At 42.4% G+C, this 22,537-nt stretch overlaps 1 protein-coding gene, 1 long non-coding RNA gene and 1 pseudogene across 3 annotated transcripts in view; 1 reads left to right on the top strand and 2 right to left on the bottom strand.

The window, feature by feature from the left end:
- TSPAN5 (tetraspanin 5) overlaps positions 1–13,908 on the bottom strand; it is a 174,165-nt gene extending 160,257 nt beyond the window's left edge. For both annotated transcript variants that reach the window (XM_045472197.1, XM_045472212.1), the window contains exon 1: positions 13,388–13,908. In XM_045472197.1, coding sequence (XP_045328153.1) covers positions 13,388–13,468 — 81 coding nt within the window. In that variant the 5' untranslated portion in view covers positions 13,469–13,908. The remainder of the gene's footprint in view (positions 1–13,387) is intronic.
- A 1,048-nt stretch (positions 13,909–14,956) lies between these two features.
- On the bottom strand, positions 14,957–17,714 carry LOC123595053. The gene is made up of 2 exons (XR_006711005.1): positions 17,621–17,714; positions 14,957–17,394 (listed from the first exon to the last, which is right to left on the bottom strand). It is a non-coding gene; the product is annotated as an uncharacterized LOC123595053 (long non-coding RNA).
- A 3,340-nt stretch (positions 17,715–21,054) lies between these two features.
- LOC123596516 lies at positions 21,055–21,187 on the top strand (annotated as a pseudogene).
- The last annotated feature ends 1,350 nt before the right edge of the window (positions 21,188–22,537 follow it).

Genomic DNA, 22,537 nt, shown 5'->3' with positions numbered 1-22,537 from the left:
ATGCACATTAAAATTTAAGAAACTCTGAGGTGGCACCAGAGTTTGTCCAAAACCATGCAGGAAGCTTGCAAATGACTAAACTTTGGGGTTCGCTGTTTGGATTATCAGGTGGGCCATCCTCCAGGCCTCACGGAAACTGGCTAGCACAGGTCAGAAGGACAAGGTGATAACTTCAGTGTTTGCAAAGGGAAGTCACAAACCATCAAAGGATTGTGAGGCCAATGAGGGAATCAAAATTAATAGTGTTGGGCATGTTGCAGGTAGGCTAAAATTACCTTAAGTATGCTCCTATAATATCCTGTCATGCTCCACAGATCATTCTTTTTGACCAGTGAATGCTACAGTAAAAATTCTACTTACCCTCCCTTTCATCCCTCCTCCTTCCCTTTCAAGGGCTGGGGTTTTCTGTACACCTTCTGCATAACAGTGAGTGATAAGGCTCCTTGCACCTACTAAATTAGCATTCCCTGGCCTTTTCTCCTAGAGGTGAGCCTAATTAGAGGGAAGATTATGCTTAGAATTTAGGACAGCCTGGGGCACCTGGGTGGCTCAGTCAGTTAAGCATCGGACACTTGGTTTTGGCTCAGGACAGGATCTCACAGTTTTGTGAGTTCGAGCCCCTCATAGAGCTCTCCGCTGACATCGCAGAGCCTGCTTGGGATTCTCTCTCTCCCTCTTTCTCTCTGCCCCTCCCCTGCTCACATTGTCTCTGTCTCTCTCAAAAATAAATAAATAAACTTAAAAAAAAAAAAAAACAGAGGAGGGCACCTTTTGGGATGAGCACTGGGTTTTGTATGGAAACTAATTTGACAATAAACTTCATATATTGGGGAAAAAAAAGAAATCAATTAATGGAAAGGTAAATTAAAAAAAACAAAAATGTTTGGAAATGAAGCTATGTTATTCTAAATAACCCAGTAGTCAAGAAAATACGATGACAATTAGATAATGAAAATTCAACACACTAAAAAAAAAACCAGAAAGAAAGAAATTAGGACACTCTGGGTCCTCTGTGTCACGTGACGCCACTGGAGGCAAAAGAGCACAGCACCCAGTGCACCCCATTACTGCCCCAGAGAAGTCACACCGTCAGTCAGTCACCAAGATGGGTGGCCCTTTAGTCAATGACCAGGTACTTCAGGCCAAAATTCTACTTGTGTGCCAATTCGAAGGCCCCTTCAACAATCTAAAGAATTTTTCTGAAATACAGAGTAAAACAATGACTGAAATATCCATGACTGATGATACCATAAAAGCTAAAAGCTAAAAATATGTAGTTACAGCCATCCAGATATTTCTAGAATATCCCGATTCAACAGATGTTAATAAAAGACTTTTACTTCCGCCAGGTGTTAGGCCTAACACCAGAGCTCAACATCAGAAACTCAACTGTCCCAGCACAAAACACTAATAGGAGACCAAGACCGTATGGTTTTGCAAAGAAAATGAAAAGGGAATCTAAATGGGTAAAGAAAAAGGGGGAAATTAACAACAAACAATAGATGCAAATTCATGGTCTGGTATCCATGATAAGAATTACATGCCATTCATTACAATGAAAAGAACACTGTGAACATTTGTTAGATCTCTTTTCCCTTTAGTTATTTTGAGAATGCGCTTATGTAGGCAGAACATTACAGAGAACAAAAAATATATGTTACAATGTAAGATTACTTGAATGGTTCTGAAAGAAGTTAAGAAAAAAACAATAAAAAAAAAAATCATGGGTGTTGAGGAAAACAGAGTAATAACTGCTAATATCTACTGAGTTTTCCAAGCCATTCATACATATTAACTCCTCTAATCCTCATGACTCCAAGACAGATATTGAGTCTTAACACTACTATTAATGACATCAATTAACACTACGACTAAGAACGCCATTTTGCAGATGAGGAGATTGAACTGTAAGGTGACAAAATAACCTAAGGTCACAGGCCTGGGAAGAGAGCTGGGTAAAAATCAGACACACGTGAAATCCAAACTCAACACCATACTCTTCAGCCTGCTTCCTCGCCTGCCCAAGTCACGATGCACCTTTTTCATCACTCTCTAATACGGTCCCAAATAAACCATTTTTCCACAAGGTCAATGACCTGTGGAGTCTGCATCCGTTAAAGGGCTGGGGCATTTTTATAGAACTATACCTTAAAACAGGAGAACTAACTTTTGGCATTAAATGCTTCAATAGTGATTAGAACTACTTACTTGGCAGAATTAAATTTTAAGGCTGCTTGGGGGGAAATATTAACAGCTGGGGGAAATTTTTGTTGGAAGCAAAACATACTTTGAGAAATGCTTAACTCAAGTATTCCCCTTTTATTAGGACTACTTAATGAAGTACAAAGCATTAAAATAGCTGGCCTGAATATTTATTAGAGCACCAGCTGTTCCCTCCAGATTTTTAGAAATTCAAGACTTAGTGCCAAGTATAATTTAGAAAAAAAAAAAAAAATCTCAACAAGTAAAAAGAGCCCTATGTCTTATAATACTTCTGTAAATAGTAAACAGTAGCTGGAAGAGGTATACAACATCACTTTGCCTTTTCAATGAGAGGAGCCAAAGTGTTTTGCCATCTACTTCCAAATACTAATTGGTTATCAAGGTTGATGATTACATTGCTTAAAAATTATACCTTGCATTTCATAATTAACAATCTTTTACATACAGATACCATCAGTGCTAACCACAGAGTTTGTCCACCATTCTGGGTCTTTTTTTTTTTTTTTTTTTTAAGTAGTCTTTACACCCACTGCAGAGCCCGGAGTGGACGCCAACACAGGGCTTGACATCACAAGATCAAGACCTGACTTGAGATCAAAAGTCGGACACCCATCTGAGCCACACAGGCACCCTTTTTCTTTCCCTTTTCAGAGCAGTGTGAGAACTATGCCCCAGTAACACATCTCAGAGAAATACTTTAGAATTTTTTTCCAGATTTTATTTCTTTCAAAAGATTTCCACTTTAGGAGCCCAGCCATAACCAAATACCTAATCTTTTTAAAGGGGGTAGGAAGAAGTCAAGAAAATTATCTGAAAATTCATTATGCACACTCTGAATCTTCTACATTGAAGCTTCCCTTGCTAAAGTAAACTGACAGGGGTGCCTGGGTGACTCAGTTCATTAAGTGTCTGACTCTTGTTTCAGCTCAGGTCATGATCTCACAGCTTGTGAGACTGAGCCCCGTGTCAGATTCTCTGCTTGAGATTCTCTCTCTGCCCCTCCCCTGGTCACACATGTGTACGTGTGTGAGCGCACATACACACGTCACTCGCTTTCTCAAAATAAATATTAAAAAATTTTAAATAAAAATTAACAAGAGAAAAAAAAAGTAAACTGACAAACATCAGGCTTGAGTCTCCTGTGTTGTGTTACTGTCAGCTCTTTGTGACAGTGCCACACACGGGGATGTGGGAGAAGAAATTTCCCTGCAATGGCATTGCAGCAGTGATATCAACAAAACTGCCCTAGGATACAGAAAGCAACTCCCCTTCACCCCATCCCCAAATGAGGGTACGGAGGGCTGGAGAAACAGAAGAAAGTTCCAGGAAAGGAAGAGCACCTTGGCCAGGGAGGCCGATATTTGAAGGGGAGGACAGTTCACTATCTGGCATCTGTGGTTAGACCCAGTCCACTGCCCTGAAGTGTGCAGGGCAGCTAGGGCAAAAGAACAAAATGTCTATTTCTTCACTGTTCCTGTCGAGTAAATAACTAGCTTCTATCCCTATATGATGCTAATTTTTAGCATACTAATTGCAGCACAAGAGGTTCTGTTTAGCAGAGATTTTCTCATTTTGTTTTTAGGACTTTCAGATTTAAAAATAAACTGGCATTTTTGGATTAATAAAAAATTCCATGAAGGATAAAATAGGCCGCATTATTTTTTTCTCATAAGCAACGAACACTAGCTTCATGTGCTGGTGAAATCAGTCACTCTTTGGTCATGGCTTTACACTACCCACTCCCAGCTCCCCCAAGTGTCCTCTCCAGACAGCATTTGGAAGAGATGCCACATCTTGCCAAGAAAAACAACCAGAGCTTCTCAACTCAGCTGGACATCAGAATCACCTGCAGGCATTTAAAAACAAAACAAAACACACACACACACACACAAAAACACAATACCAAGGCCCCATCCAGGACCTACTGAATCAGATCCCCTGGTGGGAAGACTAAAATTTCCTAACAACTTACTAACTATGCTGCTACATCTATAAAGAGGTGAAATGCCAACTGATCTTACAGAAGTCACTCTAGCTAGTGAGACGGACTTCCTGGGCATGAAGAGATTCACACATAGAAGAAGGACCCACACAAGGAATGATTTTGTTAAAACATGCCTTGACCATCAAGATTCAAAAACATCTGAAAGCTAGAATGGTGGTTTTCAATAGTTTGTTTAAGCAGGAGACCCCTCTTTTCAAGGAAAGTTTTTCATGGTATCCCAAAATATCAAACCTAATGGCTGAATTCTCAGGCGGGGGGAGAGGTCACAGATACTCCCTGTCAGCCCAAGCATACCTCAAGGAAGCCTAGGGCTTCTGACAGCACAGTTTAAAAACTGCAGGGCTGGAATAAGACATATAAATGGGATAAACATATAGCACTAAATCTAAATTCAAATAATTAACTAGAGGGTTAGGGCTGCTGATTAGCACTTAGCCTAAGGAGATGAGTTTGACAGAAGTTCACCTGAAAAAGAAGTGAAGGTTTCATTTCACTAGAAATTCACTTTGAGCCAACAATGTTCTCTGGCTGCCAAGAAAAGCCTGTGTGGTTTAGCTGAGGTTAATCACTACTATTTGTATTGAGAGATTTACCTTTTACCAAGCACCTTCATGTGCATGCTCTCCTTTAATACTGGATAACAACTCTATGAGATATTGGAATTATTTTCCCCATATTTGAGATAAGCAACTGAGGAAATAATTTGTGAGAGTAACTTACTCAAAGACAAATCCAGGCGGTGGCAGAGGCTTCTACCTATAGGCCCAGCATGGCCTAGAGACTTAAGAGGAAGTTCAATAGTAACAGCCCACTGCTTTCTGCATGGTTGGAACAGTGAGTGAAGAATGTGTTCCACTCTGGTTGCTACATTAATGGAAGTGTGTCTGACCACAGGCAGAGTATCGTGACAAGGGCAAAGTACAATCTGGAAATTGTACATGAAGAATACATGGAGGAATTTAAAGCTGGAAAACAGAACAGTTTTTAAAGATGGAAAACAGAAGGTTTAGGAATGACATAATACCTGTTTTTACATACTGAAGGGCTACAGAGAAAGGAGGTAAGTTTTGCTTCATATCACAAAAGTGTTACATAGGCCCTTTCCCTTCTTCTGAAAAATTCTGTCCTAAAGCCATTAGTTGGGACCAAGCAAGGTAGGCCTTTGTGCAAAGACGGGTATGAAGAGGGATGTGGAAGCCCAGAGCACAGTATCAGAGCCCAATCAGAGTAGGGAGGGTATTTTGGGGTGCAGGGTTGTGGCATTCATGTTGCAGCATCAGCAGGTAACGAGGGCAACAGGAGCAGCTGTGGAAGACTGGCTACATATGAGGAGAACTTATCAAATAAGTAAACTGTTAAGAATCATGGGAGCCAGGAATCTCACTATCAAAGAAGGTATTTACAAATATAGAAAAGGAAAAACCTAGAATAAACCCATGGTATCAAATAGGGATTTGAGGTATCACGGAAATCATGATTTTCAAAATATAAATAAATATAGAAACGCATATGTAACGTATGCATATGTGCATATATGTATATACATACACATATGCCGCCATTATATCCACTGGGAATTCCCAGGGGTGGTGATACCCTCATAGCGATGAGCACACTTAGCAACTAGATCTTGGCTTCTAAATAACATTCGCCACTCAAAGGAACCAAGGCTCCTTGGAGAAATGACTGATACAATAGATGACACCCCAAAATTACAAAATGAGCTTGGAACATCTTGTTCTGACAGAAAGCACAGAAATGCTCAAAGAATGATGGGAGTTAAAGGGCATAGGAGCGGGAGGGGGAGGTGGGGGGGGCAGCGCCTGGGTGGCTCAGTCGGTTGAGCGTCCACTTTGGCTCAGGTCATGATCTCACAGTTCGTGGGTTTGAATCCCATGTCAGGCTCTCTGCTGTCAATGCAGAGCCTGCTTCCAATCCTCTGTCTCCCTCACTCTACTCTTCCTCCAGCCTCTGTTTCTCAAAAATAAATAAACATTAAAAATAAATAAACAAGCAAACAAATAAATAAATAAATACAGGGCACAGGAGGCAGCATGGCCGCCAAACCTGGGACCAACTGCAACATCAAAGTAAGGAGGGTAACAGTTTATTTTATTTTTTATTTTTAATGTTTATTTATTTTTGAGAGAGAGAGACACAGAGTGTGAGCAGGGGAGGGGCAGAGAAAGAGGAAGACACAGAATCTGAAGCAGGCTCCAGGCTCTGAGCTGTCAGCACAGAGACCGACACGGGGCTCGGACCCATGAGCTGTGAAATCATGACCCAAGCTGAAGTCGCACACCCAACCAACTGAGCCACCCAGGTGCCCCAGGAGAGTAACAGTTTAAAATTCACTGAAGAAAAGGAAGCAACTTCTTACTGATTCATATAAATTAACAGGTTGAAATTTTGATGGGGACTGGGCTATTTACATTGTTTGGACATAACCTGTCACAAAATATGTACAAGTTACAAAAGGAAAAAGAGTAACTTCATGGCAGAGCAGCTTTGGCAGACCACACTTTAATCAAGTGACCATCAACAGTAACAGGACAAACAGAAATCAGTGCCATCTGATGGGATGCCATGAAACGAACACGGCACCATTTCTGTAATTTTCCTACCAACGATGCACAGTCTGAATCTAAGAATGAGAAAATGGAAGGCAAACCCAAAGGGAGGGACATTATACAAAATAACTGGTTTATAATCTTCAAATGTGTCCAGATCCTGACAGAGAAGGACTGAAAGAGATAAGTAAATACAATGCATGCTCTGCATTGGATTCTTTGCTTTACAAGACATGACTGGAACAACTGGGAAACTTGAATGAGGTCTGAGGATTAGATGAGGGTAATGTATCAGTGGTAATTTCCTGGCTTGGATGGCTGTCCTGTGGCTATCTGGGAGAATACCCTAGTTTACAGGAAATATACAGTGAAGTGTTGGTGTGACAGCCATCTATCTGGCAACTTTTTCTCAAAAGATTCAGGATAAAAGCAAATTATACCACATGCAATTTCTCTGTAGGTCTAAGATTGTTTCAAAACAAAAATTAAAAATCAGCCACAGTAAATTACAAGGATGGGAGTTACAGGGAAACATATTACATCTACTTGGAGGACAAGTGAAACTCTAACGATTAAAGTGGTCCAAAAACAGATCCATGTTTAGATGGGTTGGCAGGATGTTAGAGAAAATGTCTCACTGAATAGGAAGTTAGAGGAGATGACGTCTAGGTACTTTCCAATGATTTCATAATTCGTTCGTTCAACAAATATTTATTAAATATCTACTATGCTCCAGACAATGTGCTAGACACTGAGATTATGAAAATGATGGAGAGACAGTCCCTGCAGGTGAGGCCCTTATAATCCAGTGATGATTAATGATTCAGAGGTTAGAAATGTAAGACAGTCATCAGTGTCACATATAGAAAGAAGCATGTGTCTTCAGTACTCCATTGTCTTTAATCGTCTTTAATAATCCAATTTTCATTTATGAATTTTCAATAGACTACACATAGTTTATTATACTATCATATTCTCTAACATTTTCATCCTAACTCTTTATGCTAGTGGGTGGTGTTAATTGAGGCATATGCAAAAACTTTATCACTTTTCAATTATGAACAGATGTAAGTGACTTACTTGATGTTTTATTTTAAAATTAAAAGCATCTTCTAAAATAAGTTTCAAAGGAGAAGCTGGGGCTATCGTTACTAGAGGAGACTTAATACTTGAAAAGCAAACCCTGACACCTTCTTCAAAGAGCTCAAAAGTCACTCCACATCTCTGTGCTCCAGTTTCTTCATCTGTCACAAAGATGTCATAATATGCTTGTTAAGATGCTTTGAGATGCTTAGAAGAAAGAGACCATAATTATAAAGCTTTGTTAAAACAAAACACGGGTTGCTTTCACCTTATGCCTGGGATTATTATTGTGGACACATTAAGACAGAGTGATCCATTTTAGCTCACCTTGGCAATTTGATGCTGGGTGGAACATCATTTGGTTTTCTACCTTTTCCCCCTTTGCTTCATTTCTATCTTCCGGGGATATCATCAAGTGTGAATGCTTCAGTGCCTTCTCACTGACCCAAGAGTGAACAGCCAGACCAAGCAAGTTCAGTATTCAATTACTTTCCCCACTGAGGTCTATACACCTTTGTTACACTTTTTCCATATGACACTTTCATAACCATATTTAGCTTTCTTCCTACCATCTCCCTGTAATTCAAAAGGCAATTTAGACTCCCATATGGTTGCCATCGAAGCTAACAGATGTCTAGCAAATTAAAACAAAAATTATGACTTATAAACTGCTGATGTATCGTCATTCCAGAACATCTTACAATTTATAGTGAATCATAAGATAAGGCTTCCTACTTGATGCCCCCCCAAGGTTCCCTAAATCTCTCTCCTCTCTGAATTTAAGCCCTGTGGAAACAAATTAGATACAATATTCTGCCATCAACCCAGGATAAACCTCCTCTTAAAGACACAATGTAATATTTGAAAGCACATCAAAGAGAAATTTGGCCTCAAGTATCCAAGGCTGTTCTAATTGTAGTGCTGTAAAGAGAAGAGAAAAACCAGTTGGTGTCCCCAAGCCATTCTTGGTTTTCCCAAGTCATTCAAGGTTTCCACTGATCCATGGGGCTTCTTTTTCTAATAAGTGACAAATTTACTGAATCCATTTTACTGAATCCTAGGAAGATCTTAAAGGTATTAACATTACCTAGTGGTAATGATGCCAAAGTATCAGGCTAAAGTATTCTAGAAGTTCTACAGTGCAGAATGGAACCAGTATAAAGTCTAGAGACAATAACAATAATGATAGTCACCATGTGTTACATATTGAGACATTGTACTGGGTAATATGTTACTCACTGAATTCTTGAAACTATAATTCCATTAGATAATGTTATCCTTCCTTTATAAACCAGAAATTATGGCTCAGTGCAGCGGAGTGTATGTTCCAAAGATGGCCACAAGCCACATGACCTTGACGTTTGTCCATAAAAGGTAGAATTTCTTTCTTCTCCCCCTTGAAATTTAGCAGACTCCATGTGTGCTTTAATGAGTAAAACAGACAAAAGTGACAATGGGGCAGGTAAGTAGTTTTAACTGGCTGGAACCTTCTTTCAGTCTCAGAGACAGGAAGAAGCCTCAAATAAGTGCTCTAACCAACAATCCTGGCTGAGCTGAAAGCAAACATCAACTGCCAGTCATGTGAGTACACCATCCTGGCCATCCTACCTCAGTGAGACTTCACATCTCACTGCAACTGCCCAAGAGACCCCAAGGGCAACTGCCCAGATGAGCCTGCTCAAATCACATAACTGTGAGATATAATAATAAAGTTTTGTTTTAAACCACTAAGAGTTGGGGTTGATTGTTACATAACAACAGATCAACAACACCAGAATGAGGTCAATTTACTTGCCTACAAACAGTTAAGCATTAAAACCAAAATCCAAAAAAGTCCTGGGGCACCTGGGTGGCTCAGTCGGTTGAGCGGCTGACTTCGGCTCAGCTCATGATCTCGCGGTCCGTGGGTTTGAGCCCCACGTCGGGCTCTGTGCTGACAGCTCAGAGCCTGGAGCCTGTTTCAGATTCTGTGTCTTCCTCTCTCTGACCCTCCCCTGTTCATGCTCTGTCTCTCTCTGTCTCAAAAATAAATAAAACGTTAAAAAAAATAAAAAAAATAAAAAGTCCAGAGCAAAACATCTATTAATGGTGTGAGGTGATGTGGGGGTTCAGTCCCCCCAAAAAAGAGACTTTAAAACAAAATTCCCTGTCTCCTCCCTCACCCACCTCAAAGCAGCCTAAGGGTTTTCCAAGAAATGTCCTAGTAGGGTGACACCCTCAATAAAACCAATTCCCTTCTGGCTTGAGGTCTTCCAACATTAAATAGGGAAAATGAGATTTTCCCCACCACCCTGTGACAACTAATGAGAAAGGAATCTGGACAAGATGTTGACTTTGTTACTCAGAATATCGTACAACTTTTATATAAAAGGATTCATATTTTACACACCAAACTGTAACTCTAATAATAAAAAAAAAATTTTTTTAATGACTCACAGGACTCCATTTGAGATTCACAGTTGGGGACAGGGAAGAATGCAAACTACACCAATGAGTGAATAAGCCAAGAAGAAAAAATGAAGTAAGAAAACTGATCTTCAGACAACTCTCAGTAAGAGAAAAGGTCTGTAGTAAGTACTCCCATAGATGCTATTTTCATTATACACGGTGCCCATCTCTTGTATTTTTCTTCCCTAGCCTATTGGAACGTGACAGACACATTCTTTGCCAGAACTAGAAAGAACCTTACAATTCATCCAACTCCTTCATTTTAAGAGCTGAGAAACTGAGGCCCAGGGCAGTTAACTGACTAGCAAGGAGTCAAACTACCCATTAGCAAGAGAACCAAGCTCACAGTGCCAGGGTGACAATGTCCACATGTCAATTTTACTTCACCAGAACTACACCTCCAAACGTCCTCGATGTATTTCACATTTATTCTAGCATCTCACAGCGTGAAAATGAAAGATTAGGAAGCCGTGCTCTCTATTATGAATCTCTTCTTCATAACTGTGTAAGGGTAGCATCGAGTCTGCTGTTTCTGGCAGTAACTGACAGGATGGTAACTCTGCATTGAGCAGAGATGTGCCACTTGACAGAAGCAGACTGCCAAGTTACTGACCCCTGTTCTTCAGTCACTAATAACTTAGTCTGAATTACTGTACTTTAATCGAATGTCATGTTACCTTCCTGCTGATTGTGACAAGAGACTATGGTACTGACACACTGGGAGATTTAAATATGGGGTAATTTTGAAGTAGACAGCAGGATAGGAAAGGTATGAAGGGGCATCTGGGTAAAAGGCACTAGGCACAGAAAGGAGGGAGGAAGCATATACAAAGCAGAGAAGGGCTATAAGGAAGGCTTCCACTTAACAATTTTGCCTGGGGTAGCTTGTTTAGTTCCACAGCCTAGGTTTCCTCTCAGGCTTCCCATAAAACTCCCGCCAAAAGACCTTCAAAATCAAACAAGAGGAAGCTCTATTCTGGAAGTCTCTATGCATGCATTCCATAATTCTTTGATGCTCTCCACAGTTCTAGTGGAACTGCTACAACCCAATCCACAGAAAATACTAAATTTTCCTCTGTATACTGTACAAAACTACACCAAACTGTTAGGGAAACAGGCCCAAATCCCTTTATTTCTTTTCCACCTCCTGCTATGAAACTACAGAGAAAGCCCCTGGGTGCTTTCTGTTGCCTGGTAGCTGAAACATGCAACTTTTGAAAGTGTTCAAGTAGAATGCAGAGGCCTGGACTCATTACCTCAACAAGGTCCAGTCTCAGTTCAGTAGTCCCCGACTCTCAAAGTCACAAAGTTTCAAGGTCCAATAAAATCAAAACACCTCACTCAGAAATGTGACTAGCCAGCACTTTTCAACATTTTTCAGATGAAAAAAAGAGAAGCAAAGAAAAAAAAAAATTTCTTCTTCCTATTAATTGCAGCAGGGAAGGGGCGACCACTCACAGGAATCACATACAATCTCTGGCAAGAAAAACATACAAACCTGTCTGTGAATGACTAGATACAATATTTATTCATGTTCTCCGCCCCCCCCCCCCATTCTCTTTATGAGTCTTGAGGACAGATGACATGGTGACACAGAGTGGTCCCCAAACCCTTCCATTTCCCTTTGCAAAACATGCAAACCAATGCAAGACACTTCAACAGAAAATAGGAAAAAATGTAAAAATGGCTTTGTTAATGTGTGTAGGAAAAAAAAAATGAATATACAGAGCTATATGGATAACTATTCTCATAGCTGTACATGTCTACAACAAATGGCTAAAATTAAAGAACAATCAAAATAAACACAATGTGTGCATACTGCCGTGGATTATGACTGATCCCACCGTTGCATTACTGTGTGTCTCATACTGAACCTACACTGAATAGCAACTTGGAAAACACCCCCAGACAGCCACCATCTTTACTTTCCACTGGGGGGGGGGGGCGCATTAAGGAAGAAGATGGGATGGGATGGGATGGGGGGGGCGCATTAAGGAAGAAGATGGGATGGGATGGGATGGGGGGGGCGGCAGGAATAAAACAGTCTTTGAACCAACGTTCTCTCCTTGCCCTAGTGAACTCTTTGTCTGGTTGCTGAACACGTTTGTGAAATCAAGGAAAAGAATCCAAACAAAACAAAAGAGTAGGCATCCCAGCCTAATTACAATAGGTGCCCAGCACCCTGTGTTGCCAGCAAAGCCAGAGCGTGGTTTGAATCTTTCGTTCAAGCATTTGCTCTCCGTACCCCCAATAAAACGTATCTCATACATTCTCTTTGCATTTCTCCAAGGTTTCCCCAAAACGGCCCACTCTGTGTCACTCCTTAGAAAAGGAGGACGTGAGGCACGAACACACTGAAACATGTTGATGGTGACTTGTTATCATCCTGAGAATATACACATGGAAATAAAACCCTCCACCCCACGCGCCCACTAGCCAGTCCATTATGCAAAAGGAGCGCTTTCCAGCTGATGGGGAAGAGCGCGCAGGAAGCGTTATTTACGTGTACATTACAGAACCGTATACCACTGCATCTGCATCCTACACAAAGCCCGAGATGGTGCAAGAAGATACACGCTGAGCATGGCACAGACCAGCCGCGGCAACACGGAGCCAAGCCCTCGTCCAATCAGATCCCCGTTAGAAGGTGGACCTCAGGGTCGGCTCTGCCCGATTAGCCTTCCCTATTATGACACCACGCTCTGCCCAACAGCCATATCCCACCGGGAGCAAATCTAATTCGTGCGGTTGCTCATTTCTCAAACTGCCGAGCCTTTCTTTCATCTGCATCCCTGCTATTCGTCCCTTAAAAAGCCACCCCAAGGCCTGGGTGCCCCCTTTCCGGCTCGGTTTTTCTTTTTACCTCTTCCCACTCCTAAATAGGATTAAATGTTTATCTCTCCAACGCGCAAGCTGGAAAGGCGGAAGGCAAATGCGTCTCCTTGCTCGGGCAAGCGCCCGAGGGGCTGCGAAAAGTAAAAGCAGCAAGCAACGTGGGGGAAATCGCCGCGGATCGATCGGCCACAATAGTTGAAATCCCAGAAGCGCTCCAACTTACCCAAAATATGACATTGAAGCCAAATATGAAATATTTGATGCAACAACTGACTTCAGGACCCTTGTAGTGCTTCCCGGACATCCTCTGGGTTCATGAAGACACTTGCCCCGGCAGCCCGAGTTTGGAGCCCCGGAGCACCGTTGCTCGGAGCAGCCCGGAGGGGAGCAGGGGATCTGGGACGCAGCTCCGGGCCGCGGCTGAGCCGCACGGGGACCGACCGGCGGAGAGCCGCTCCCGCACCTCCAGCCCCCTGCGCGTCGAGGCCGCCGGCGCCGGGGTGGCCGTGAGCTAGCGGAGAAACCGCGCGCTGCAAACCCCGAGCCTCGCCAAAGCTGGCCCCGAGCCCAAGGCGAGAGCCCGCGTCTGTCCGCCAGGCGATCTGTCGGTCCGTCGGTCTCCGAGCTTCGGGCAAACGCGGCCACAGCAGATGCTGGTGGAGACGCTACTCGCTCGCCCGCCCGCCGGCTCGCGCGCGCCCTCCCACCCCTCGCTCCGCCCGCCGCTCGCTCCGCCCGCAGCTCCGCCCTGCCGCCGGCTGCCCGCCGCCAGAGCCTCGGCGAGGCTCGCGCGCGCGCGTACGGGCTCGGGCGCTCCCGGGCGGCCGCGGGCCCACGTAGCCGCACCGCCTCCTGCCACCGCTCTCCGCTCCTCCCGCTGCCTTTCTCCCCGCCCCTTCTAGGACCAGCCGGGAGCGCCGCCGACCCCCCAGCGCGGCAGCGGGGTAGGTGGGGAGGAAGACTGGCGGAAGGGAGGAGGAAGCGCGCCCCAGGATTGGGAGCAGCCTGGCGGAGAGACTGGGATTGAAGAGCAGCGGGTCCCTCTCCGCCACCCGCTGCGGCAGACTGCATCTGGGGGTACGCGGGGAAGAGGGTCGCTCTGGGGCGAGAGGGCTGGGTAGTACGGATCCTGCGAGCCCCCTGTTCCCGGACAAGCCCCCTTCCGGGTGTGACCACACTCGCCCCCTCCTCCACCACCCGGTAGTGCTGCAAGAGAAGACTCCCGGCCACTGAGCGTGAGTGGAAAGGGGTCGTAGACTTTGCTGGGAGCAGAGGGTTGGGGAGCGGGGGAGGGGGAGAAAAAAAAGAGACGGGAAATGGGGCGAGTAGATTGGGAGAATTGCAAAGGAACGTCTCCGGAATCCAAGTGTGGCTCCAACCCAACCTCCCCACCTGCCGGAAACATGAGCCTCGTCCCAGAAATGCGGACAACCAAGGAGAGATGGCTCAAAGGAGTCCCAGCCGGGATACAATTCTCACCCTAGGGTCTTGCAGTAAACACAAACTCGGACAGCAAATGCCCCCGCGAGAAGGAATAGTGCCGAAGATCCTGACTGGTTCCAGGAAGTCTTCTGGGAAGTTGGAATTGGGATTATAAATCATAAACCATTAAGCTTTTGACCCCTGGGGAAGGATAGAACGCGTGGCTGGAAACTGTTTTAGAGCGCTGAGAAGGTGTGCCTATTTGTTGCGTATCCGACCTCCTCCTGGAGCACCTTCATGGGTGCTAGGGAGCAGGTTCGAAATATGAGCAGTTCAGAACTGTGTGTAAATGTGTATGGGAATGTTTTTCCCAAGCTTCACAGAATTAGAAGGAGAGATGAAATCAGGAAAGATTTCCAGCACCACCCATGTAACCTGGTACTGCACGCAGAAATCTGCGTGTTTCCTAAACTCCCCATGTGATACTTAGTGGGCTTATGTTTGAGAACCTTTTGCATAGGGTTTCTCTGGTTAACTGCCTATCACTTTTCTCAAAAATAGGATAGCTAGTTGACAACCTGTAATCCAGCTTTGGAGGACCAAGAAGTTGCTTTTTCTTGCAATAAACCATCCTTTGAGATAAGCTTGGCCTTGAGAGGGATTGAGGGTATATTGAGGTCACAGGGGACCCACAAACGTGAGAGGATCAGGAGATCCTATCTATTCAGTACCACAGAACTATGATACTAGCTAACACAGTGACTTCAGCCCTTTGGATGATAGAACCCTCTCTCCCTCATAAGTGCCCTCCACCTACGGAAAACACACAGCATACTAACCAGGTAGGCTAAGCTTCAAAGGTAAGGTCTGCCTTCAACAGCAGATTCCCTTCTAACAGGAAGGCACTGAGAAGCTTTACCTAGACCTATTCCTGCGATATTGTAACTCTTTCTATATATATAAATAGAACAGTTCCTGTAGATTCCTGAATAAGTCAGAGGAAAGGTCTTTCTTAAGTAGAGCTAACACAATTCAGAAAAGGACTGGAAATTAGATCCAATTGGATCTAAGTTGAGTTGATCCCTAAGCAGGATTTATCTTTGAAATAAAAACAAAGAAGGGAAAGTTCAGATAACTCATCAGTAATCGGGAAGACTAGTTGAATTCTCATTTCCTATGTCAAAAGTAAGTTTAAGTACATTTGTAAAGCAAACCAGAAGAAAACAGAGTATTTGTTTAACCTCTAGCTAGAAGTATTTCTCACCTAAGAAGCAAAAGAAGAAAATGATGTGGATATGACTGGGTAGTATCTTAAAATGCATCAAGCATTGTTTTAAAAGGCAACCTAAACCAGGGAAAGAATATTGACAGCAGACATGAAAAAAAGTCTGAATGTCTGTAAGTAGGGCTCATATAGCTGAAGCTAAATGTGAAATCTCAATGATTGAGTATAAACAGAAAACAAACTATATACAAACAAATATGAATAGTAATAAATATACGGTGAAAATCAACCTTACCAGTAATAGAAATAAACATTAAAACAAATTAATGATAGGGGGCCTCTGGCTGGCTCAGTCAGGTGAAGCATGCAACTCTTGACCTCAGACTCATGAGTTTGAACCCCACGTTGGGTGTGCAGCCTACTTAAAAAGAATGAATGATTAAATAAATAAATAAACAATTTTTTTTTTTAAATAATTACAAAGGTATTAAGATAATGAGCACTGGTTTCCTCATTCGTTGCTGGTCCTTGTGAAGGGATATCATGCATTTGGAAGGCATTTTGGCTGTGTGTCCCAGGTCAGGGAGTGCCTACACTTTGACTCAGCAGTCACACTTCTGGGAATCTAGCCAAAGAAATACTCCAAAATATGGGGAAAGTTATATACTGCAATTTGTACATCATGGCATTATTTATATTGAAGATTTGGCCACAGCTTAAAGATCCTGGGGTAGGGACTATGGCCGTGTCCTTGTAGCCACCTGAACCTGGACCATAATGTTACTTCATGTTTTTTGCCTGTGCCCATGTCATTCTTGCCTCTGCCTAAAACACTCTCCTTGCCCTTTGTCTGCAAGCTGACTCCTCCTACTTATCATCAACACTTTTTAGCTCCAGTGTGGTTAACATGCACTGTTATATTAGTTTCAGGGGTACACCATAGGGATTCAACAATTCTATGCCTTGCTCAGTACTCATCACCGTAAGTGTGCATTTAATCCCTTTCACTTATTTCACCCATCCAGCATTTGCAAGGTTCTTTCTTTTGTTCCCTCAACACTTCCTACATTCTTCCATTTTGCACTAGGAGACTACCTGTAATTACTTGTTTCCCTGCCTGTCTGCTCCACTCTGCTGTGACTCCTTCAAGGGTGTGGTCCATCTCCTTTTAATTTTAGAATCACTAGCGCCTTGCTTATGTGGCAGGTGCTTGATAAATATTTTTTTAATGAATGAATCATTTACTCAACATTTTGCAGCCATTAAGGACGATGATTATAAAGAGTATGTGGCAATATGAATAATTATAATGTTAAATTTCCAGGGCACTGTATATGGAATTATATCAAAGTAATATTGTTAAATGAAAAGAGAAAAGTGCAAAACAGGATACACAATGGGCTGCCATTTTGTAGGGGAAGAAAAAGAGTGTTGACAAAGGAGACTGGAAGCTTTGTATACACACATATTTCTAGTTAATGGGTCGGTCATCTACAGAAGAAAATAAGAGAAATTGATAATAGAGGTTTGGGGTGGGGTTGGGGAGCACACTGGAAAACTAAAAGATAGGCTACAAAAGAGACCTGCTGGGGGCGCCTGGGTGGCGCAGTCGGTTAAGCGTCCGACTTCAGCCACATCACGATCTCGCGGTCCGTGAGTTCGAGCCCCGTGTCAGGCTCTGGGCTGATGGCTCAGAGCCTGGAGCCTGTGACTCCCTCTCTCTCTGTCCCTCCCCCGTTCATGCTCTGTCTCTCTCTGTCCGAAAAATAAATAAAAAAACGTTGAAAAAAAATAAAAAAAAAAAGAGACCTGCTGTATATTTTAATATACCCTTTTGTTTTTGAAATGTGTACAGTGTGGATGATATAACTGTTTTGAAAAATAGATCACCCTACAAAAATTTTATGCAATTGGATGAAATAAGGAGTCAATTCTCAATAAATAATAACAGTTGTTGGTTGTGGGATTGTGGGTGATTTTGTTTTCATGTCTCTGGCTTCCATTTTTTTTTTTAATGTAGCTATATTGCTTTTACAGTTACAAAGATAAAATTAAAAAGACTAAACAATTAACTAAATAATCATTGTATTTATTTCATCACAACTTCCTCACTTCTCCTTAAATTTTGATCTATCTTAAGAAGAAAAGAAGAACAGTTTTCTCCCTGGAGACTCTTATGGTCATCTCCTCTATAATTCTGAAGTTGAAAAATGGTTAGTAAGTTTAACTACCAAAAAGTTAACCAGTCTTTCAAATAGCAGTGAGAACATGTTAAATAGGTAAAGCATGTTCTTCTAACAGTTGCAGAGCTGAACAGCAAGATATGACAACAGCATTGTACCAAATTTAAGACACCAAATTTAATGAGCTTGTCTGTCTCTGTTTTACTCGTCTTGCCCACTTTTCTGCCTCCCTCCTCTCCCTTTTACTGTCTCTGCTCCTCTAGTCCTTTTTTTTACTTCTATGCAACCAGCACAGCTGGTTACCTCTCCTCCCCCATTGCCTCCTTCCTCTCAGAACCTGAGGAGTGTTCTAGTGTCCCCTCTCTTTTAACATCCATATCTTCTGGGAAGACCAGTCCCCTGCCAGGCTCCAAGGGATGTCTTGACCTTCTAAGACAAACTTGGCTCTTGCCAATGTTTCGTTCAGAAATGGGCTGTGACACAATTCTGGCCAATGAGACATGAGGAAAATGTGCTGAGGGGTTCCTCACACCTAAAAGATGGTTTCCTTTTGGCCTTGGATTTAATTGTGTTTGGATACGACAGCTGGATCCTATATGTAGTCTGATAGTAAAGACCGTACCAACAAGGGCAGAGTGAGAAACTGAAGAGAACCTAGGCCTTGCAGACATTGCTGCATGGCTGACTTAAGCCTACCTCAGGACTTCCTGTCATAAGAGAGACTCACTGGGTTACGGGCACTGTGAGAGGGGTTTTCAGTTTCATGCAGCTTAAAGTATCCTGACTTAAAACACTCTCCTCTGAGCTTCTCCCCGTCCTTTTGATTTTCTCTTCTTGAATCACCTCCAGCTTCTCCATGTTTCCCTCAGTAACATGCTTTTTCTATTTTTCCCTCCCCTGTCCTCTCTTCCCCCACTGTTCTGTCTCTTTGAACTAATACGGGGCAGACCTTTAGTGCACTGTCTGACCGGTTGATAACCCACCCCTTTCTCTCAGCCTTTCTCAGCCACAAAACACTTCCCCACCTCTGGCCATGTTTGTACTTCACAGTGGACAGGGCTGTGTAGATCCAGGCTGGCCTGCCAGAGAGTCTTTCTCACTCAAGGGGGTTCAGTAAAAAAAGGATCCCTTCCTGTGGCTGAAATGGCGGTGATGTTTTTAGGAGAGTTGGGGTGCCTGTGTTTCCAGCAGGAAGCCAATCTCTCTCTCTCTCTCTCTCTCTCTCTGTCTCTCTGCAGAAAGAGGAAGGAAGCATAAATGCTGAGAGAAATAGCACTCTGACAGCGTGGGCCACACAAATGGTGCATTTTGTCTTCTGAAAGGCCTCCAGCCATGCTAAAGGCTTTCTACTTCTGGGTTTCTTCAAAAGGACCTTGTCCTTGAGGTTTATGAGATTTTTAGACAGAATCCTTCCATCTCAGCCCATTTTGTCTTTAGCTACTTTGAAATGGGAACCTCACATTTGCAAATCAAAAAACTTTGATTCGACAATGGGTCATCCCACCTCAAATCCATTGTGAAATGAGGTCAACTTAAAATATTTTTTAATGAGTCATAATATAAAATTAAAGTGTATTCTCATGGTTAATGGATTAACTCTTGTGCCTGCTGTTCTTTAATTGAAAAGTGAGTGAATTAAATGTTATATTTTTCTATGAACAATTCGTCCCCTAGGATCAGTACCCGCCCCATGCTCCTCTAATCCCATACCCACACATACCATTAAAGAAGATTAGCTTTCAGAGTCCAAGGAAGAACATAGAAAGTATATTTGTCTCAAAAACATGATTAAACAAGTATATGTAGAACATAATTGTTTCACTTTTTGAAATCAGTTATAATTGCTTGTACAGTAAGATTCTGTCTTTTACAAAATATGACAAAACAGGCATCGATTTTATTCTACTTTCTTTTGAAAATAGCACCTCAATTTCCTCCTGCTTTGGAAATAGTCAGCTAAGCCTGTGAATCAAGGTGCCAGGCCCTTCCCTCACCTTAGGAGGGAGCAAGTACTCAGAAGCTACCCTTTGTGATACTGAGTAGAGGGAGAAAAAGACCAAAAACCCCCTGGAGTTCAATGATACAGGAACTGAGACCACCTTTCAGATCCTCCTGGTTCTTCTCGCCCCCCCCCCCCACTCCCAAAGCTAGCTGAGTTCTTTCCAGTAAATTGTCTTTCTGATTAGCCAATGCCTATTTCTATGGCTTAGATCAAAAACTCCTGGGGCAGCTGGATGGCTCGGTTAAGTGTCTAACTTCAGCTCAAGACATGATCCTGTAGTTCATGGGTTCCAGTCCCACGTCAGGCTCTGTGCTGACAGCTCAGAGCCTGGAACCTGTTTCAGATTCTCTGTCTCCCTCTCTCTCTGCCCCCACCCTCACCCCGACTCATGCTCTGTCTGTCTCTCTCAAAAATAAATAAACATTAAAAAAAAATCTAATAATACTATGTGAACTTTTAAAACTGCACCTTTTGGGGCACCTGGGTGGCTCAGTCAGTTTCAGTTAGGGTCATAATCTCACAGTTTGTGAGTTTGAGCCCAGGACCAGGCTCAGAACCTGCTTCAGATTCTCTTTCTGCCCCTCCCTCCCTCAAAAATAAAGTTATTAATTAAAAACTGCACTTTCCAGAGAAAAATACTAACTTCTTTTTTTAAGTTTATTCATTTTTTTGAGAGAAAGAGAAAGTGCGAGTAGATAGGGATAGAGAGGGAGAGAGAGAATCCCAAGCAGGCTCCGCCTTGTCTGCTCGAACCTACCGTGAGATCATGACCTGACTGAAGTGGGATGCTTAACCGACTAAGCCACCCAGGCACCCCGAAAAATATTAACTTCTGATTTCAAAAATAACATAGTCTCTTTACACAATATTTAGAAAATACAAAAAAACATTTTTAAAGAATCACCCATGACAATATTTCCAAGAAAAACTATTGTCAATATTTTGATATATTTTCTTTATTAATAAATATTTTTATATGATTGATATAAATCTCTGCAGACTTCATTCTGCAGAGAAAAAATGTAAACCTATTATATCTTTCATTTCCAGTGCCCCTAAGCTTTGCGCAGTGGCGGTATCATAGCCAACAAGGTTTATCCGAGGCATGGTTATTGCTAATTGAAAACTTCTCCAGGGGCGCCAGGGTGACTCAGTCGGTTAAGCGTCTGACTTTGGCTCAGGTCATGACCTCACCCCTTGTGTGTTCTAGCCTCACATAGGGTTCTGTGCTGACCACTCAGAGCCTGGAGGCTGCTTCAGATTCTGTGTCTCCCTCTCTCTGCTCCTCCCCCCCCCCCACTCTGTTTCTCTCTCTCTCAAAAATAAATAAAACATTAAAAAAAAAAAAAGGAATCAAGGAGAAGAAGGAGAAGAAGAATAAGGAGAAGAGGAAAATATAACTTTTCCAGTGCCCCAAAATAGTGCCAAGAAATCCTCTATTAGAACAGAGGCAAGTCCATCTCAAATTTCCAGGCTGTGGTTATCAGTCAAGATTCCAACCTCATAGCCCCATATCTCAAGCCCTTCAGTGTTTTCCTTTTCCGCCAAATATCAGTCTTCATTTCTATTCTTATAAGGCAAACTGCCTGCATGTTCTCTTACATTCCTAAGTCACTCCTAACTCCAAACGATCTCAAAAGGCCATTCCCATCATATAAACCTCACCTTCCATCCATCACCAGATCAAATTACTTCATAGTTAAGTAGAATTCAACTCCTTATGAAATCTGCCCCCACTTAGCGGTAGGCATGCATATCCAGTAATTGTCTCTTTCACATTCAGTCATTTTTAGCCTCTAAAAACTTTGCTTCTGTGATGAAATATCCCTTTCCAGTGAATCTATAATGGGTGGAACACTGAACTTAATGTTCAGAAACAGGGAATAGATACTAACAGATTCATCAGATAATCTACTTAGGTTTTATTATGCAGAATCAATTGATTCAGCCACAAATATCTATTGAGCACATCTCCTGTTAAGGCACCTGTGTTCATGGTTCCTGCCCTAAAAGTGCAACTGTAAGAAATAGAGGTAAGAACTCAGGTCGGAGTGAATTAAATGCTATAATTCCAACAAAGTGTGGCATGCATACAGACCATAAATAAAAGCCTCTTCCAGAGCTATTTTTTCTTTTCTTTTTCTTTCTTTTCTACAATGGTAGCACTAAGATAAAACTTCTAGGAACAAAAACTAGTTATGTTAATCAAGACTGAATGTCTTATATCCAAATCATTTATTTGAATGGGGTCAAGACTCTGGACGAATAGGTTTTTGAAGTCATGCTTAACCACATGGTACAGCTGCTGTGGAAAACAGTTTGGTAGTTCCTCAAAACATTAAACAGAATGATTCAGCATTTCTGCTCCCAGGTATATACAAAAAAAAAAAAAAAAAGGAATTGAAAGCAGGGACTCAAACCGATACTTGTGTACCAATGCTCCTAGTAACACAATAGCCAAAAGGTGACAATAAAACAAGTATCCATCAACAGATAAGTGGATAAACAAACTGTGGTATATACATTCAGTGGAATATTATT

This window comes from Leopardus geoffroyi, chromosome B1, assembly GCF_018350155.1.
Source record: "Leopardus geoffroyi isolate Oge1 chromosome B1, O.geoffroyi_Oge1_pat1.0, whole genome shotgun sequence".
In the NCBI taxonomy this organism is placed as follows: domain Eukaryota; kingdom Metazoa; phylum Chordata; class Mammalia; order Carnivora; family Felidae; genus Leopardus; species Leopardus geoffroyi.
This window is presented reverse-complemented; position numbering and strand designations above follow the sequence as displayed.